Raw genomic sequence first — 3,841 nt, forward strand, 5'->3', positions numbered from 1 at the left:
AAAGTATTGCAAAATTGCTGTTAATCACTGTAAAACCCCCAGCTCCATGGGTGTCCCTACAGGTGGCTGCCCTTTGCTGCCAGGCTTGCTGTCACCTTCGTCTGTGCCCATGTGTCAAGTAGGGCAAAATGGGGTAGGTGAAAATAGAATTTCCCCAAGGGGAGTAACAAAGTACCTTCATTTCATTTAGAAAAGAATTCCAAAATGTCTTTTACAGGTTTTGACGTATGTAAATTACAGCAATTGTCTTTTTTAAACAGAAAAATAACAATTAACTGTAATCTAGTTTAAAATGTTATCATGTATTCTATTCAAATTATTGAAGTTACCTGGCAACTGGAATTGGCAAATACTATTGATTCCAATGAAACATTTGAAACCACAAAATCACATGAAGAAAACGTACGCTAACCGTTACTGAAACGACCTGGTATCTGTTTCATACCTCACTTTACAACACACAGGACTTTTTAACAATTTAAAGGCACAAGTTATTTTACGTCATGGCCAAGCCACCTTTGCTAGTTTAATGGCAGAAAAATAGTCAAAGCCAGGCGCCTGGTCCACAAGGGATGTACTCAGTCACTGCTGTGTTTATGGTTTAAACATGCTATAAACTAATTTTTTCTAACATTTTCTTTAAGAGCTAGGTGCACTTGCACCTTGGTGGATTGCTATTATATTTGTGGATTTGCCAGGTAGAAGAAAAGAATGCTTCTCTACAGAGATACAGAAACAAATCTGCTTGTACACAATGTGAAAGCGTTTGAGCAGACCATCTACAACAACAGCAGGATTCCACCAAAGTAGAGGTCTGCATTCCCGTAGAATCCATGGCAATTAAGTGCAGGGCAGGACAAACTTTCATTTTTGAATGCAGGAGCACAAGGGAAGTGACTGATATGCTCGCAGTAAAAAGAATGAAACAAGTGCTTTTTGTTATCAAACAATTATTTATTTGCATGAGTAAATAGAAAATTACACAACAAAGTATAGCACGATATCACAACATTACATTGTCTCAAAGCGCTTTAGAGCACCCCCACCCAAAGCCCCCAGTGAGTAAGCCATAGGCGACAGTGGCAAGGAAAAACTCCTTAGAAGGAAGAAACCTTGGGAGGCACCAGACTCAAAGGGGAAGCCCAAACCTCCAGGGTCCGGCAGGGAGAGTGAAAAACACACACATCAGATAACTGCAACAGGTATTCTTCTACATATCCTATACATATGCATGGTACAGTGGTTAGCACTGTTGCCTCACACCTCTGGGAACATTTATCCATTTTCTAAAACCGCTTCTCCTGTTCAGGGATGTGGGGATCAATTTGCCTTTTGGAACAGGCGGTCAGATGGATCCCAGAGGCTACAGGCACGAGGCAGGGAACAACCCAGGATGGGACACCAACCCATCACAGGGCAGGCTCACACACACAGATCATTCACACACACACACACACAAACACACACACAAAAACTCACCATTCATTCACACACCATTCATAAACACCATTCACACACCAGTCACTCACACAGCATTCACTCACACACACACCATTCATAAACACCATTCACACAGCATTCACTCACACACACCATTCATAAACACCAGACACACACCAGTCACTCACACACCATTCACTCCCCATTCACACACACATAGACCATTCACATACACCATATACTCACACACACCATTCACTCACACACGCCATTACCACTCACACTCACTCACACATGCCATTACCTCACACACACCATTCACACACCTGTCACTCACACACACCATTCACTCACACGCCATTACCTCACACACACCATTCAATCACCATTCTCATACACACACACACACCACTTACACACACCATTCACACCCATCATTACCAAACACACTCACATACCATTGACATATACCACATTCCCATTTGATGTGGACACCTTCACACTGCCTGCTTCTAGATTATTTATGTTCAGGTGTTCCACTAATAATTTGTCCACTTTAGTTCCAGCAATTTCCCAATTAAGAGCATTCAGCTGGAATTCACTGTCTACAACCTCTATCTCCACATCCATAATTTCCAATTCAAATTCTGAATTAAAACCCCTCTCTGCAGTCTCCTCCAATTTGACCTCTCCAATTTGTATTTCGACAATTTCAAATTTATCATTTACACCATCTAGCTCAAACTGGCAGAGGTCGACCACTACGGCTCCTATTTTCAGCCTGTCTTGGTGGTCATCTGCAGGCTTTATGGAGACTGTCCTTTCATTTAACAGAAAAACCTCTAACCCATGCATGTCTAACCCCTTATCCCTCCCAGGCTGGTTGATGGGTGGAGTTGCTGGGGAGCACTCTCCTTCTTCACCCCAGCAGATGATCTCATCCCACTTGTCCCAGGCTGCCCAATACACATCATCCGTCCAGCTAACTGCCTTGGCAATTGGCTTTCGGGTGTGTGACACGATGGAACGGTCAGCCTGGTCAGAGGGTGATTCTGCTGGGGAGCACAGCTCTTCCTCATCTTCCCAGTCAATCACTTCCATCCACTTGTCCCAAGTTGCCCAGTATCGATCGTTGCTCCAGCTGACAGCTTTTGCAATTCGTTTGTTTCTGAATGAGGAAAAACACACAAGCAATACAATAGAGCTGTTAGTCACTCCTGGCACATGGAATTCAGTTCTGCACTGACACCTTCGCAATGAACAACTGCATTATAGCATAGGAAACTAGTTAACTTTCACATACAATTTACATATAATCAAGAAAGAAGCCTGGAACAATTTTAAAATTTACTAAATGGCAATATACTGATTTTAGTCACCAAACAAACTTTTCAGGTCTTGCTTCACTACTTTTATCTGTGTTTGTTGCAATACATCTGCCCTCTCCTGGTCTGCTGGAATATCATTGCTGTAGGCAGCACCGAGCGCAACCACCCGCATCCTCTTCCGAATGCAACATGAAAGCGCGGGAAAGCGCACGTGCAAAAGTGAAATATCATCTAGACTTTGCGGCACAGGAAACTAGCCGACTTGCACATAAAATTTAAATATAACCAACACAGTAGCCCGCAACAATATTCACTTTATTTAAAAGCAATGAACTAATTTACTCACAAGCAAGCGCAATTATTTACTTAAGCGCAGTAAAGCGCACGCGGAAAAGCGAAATATCAACTACACTTTGCGCATAAAATTTAAATATAATTAACATTGTACCCCGGAACAAAATCACTTTATTTAAAAGCAATATACTGACTTTACTCACCAAACATATTTTAATATACATGCAAATTTGACAGATACTAAATAAGAAAAATTATCCGATAAAATGGGAGCAGAAAAGCAACGTACCTCGTCATCTTGGTGCAGAAAACAAGTGAAGCTGCGTCTTTCAAACCGGCAGCGTCCCACGTGCCGAAGAGTCAAATGTAATCAAGCAACACGGCCCACACAATTAAATAATAACATCATAATAATTATAGCTCTTGTATAATTATTCTATATATTATTCTATAATTAGAGGAACAGACTTTTATAAGTTAACTTGTTCACCGAGAATAGTATACAACACCGTAAGCATATAACCCTTAAAGGATGATTAATTAAAATTCGCACATTCATCCTGCATAACATAAAACAATGACTTAAAGAGACTTAATATGAAATGAACGCTACTGTCCGAGGGCATTTATCTCCACAAATCGCTATGTAACATAATGTCTTAAAACTCTGATTTTCAGAATGACAGAATCTTAACATTTAAAACTTTGTTTTGCGATACCGATACGTAGTGATATTGGTATGTGGAACAACGTTATGTTACACACGCCTCCCACAATTC

At 41.0% G+C, this 3,841-nt stretch overlaps 1 protein-coding gene across 1 annotated transcript; it reads right to left on the minus strand.

Annotated features, from left to right (window-relative positions):
• Positions 1–1,144: 1,144 nt before the first annotated feature.
• LOC125722447 (uncharacterized) lies at positions 1,145–3,436 on the minus strand. Its single transcript, XM_048998608.1, has 2 exons — positions 3,352–3,436; positions 1,145–2,608 (listed from the first exon to the last, which is right to left on the minus strand). Exons 1-2 carry the CDS (start codon positions 3,357–3,359, stop codon positions 1,891–1,893), a joined length of 726 nt encoding a protein of 241 aa, XP_048854565.1. The 5' UTR covers positions 3,360–3,436; the 3' UTR covers positions 1,145–1,890.
• Positions 3,437–3,841: the final 405 nt, after the last annotated feature.

Source organism: Brienomyrus brachyistius, unplaced genomic scaffold (assembly GCF_023856365.1).
Source record: "Brienomyrus brachyistius isolate T26 unplaced genomic scaffold, BBRACH_0.4 scaffold38, whole genome shotgun sequence".
Lineage (NCBI taxonomy): Eukaryota > Metazoa > Chordata > Actinopteri > Osteoglossiformes > Mormyridae > Brienomyrus > Brienomyrus brachyistius.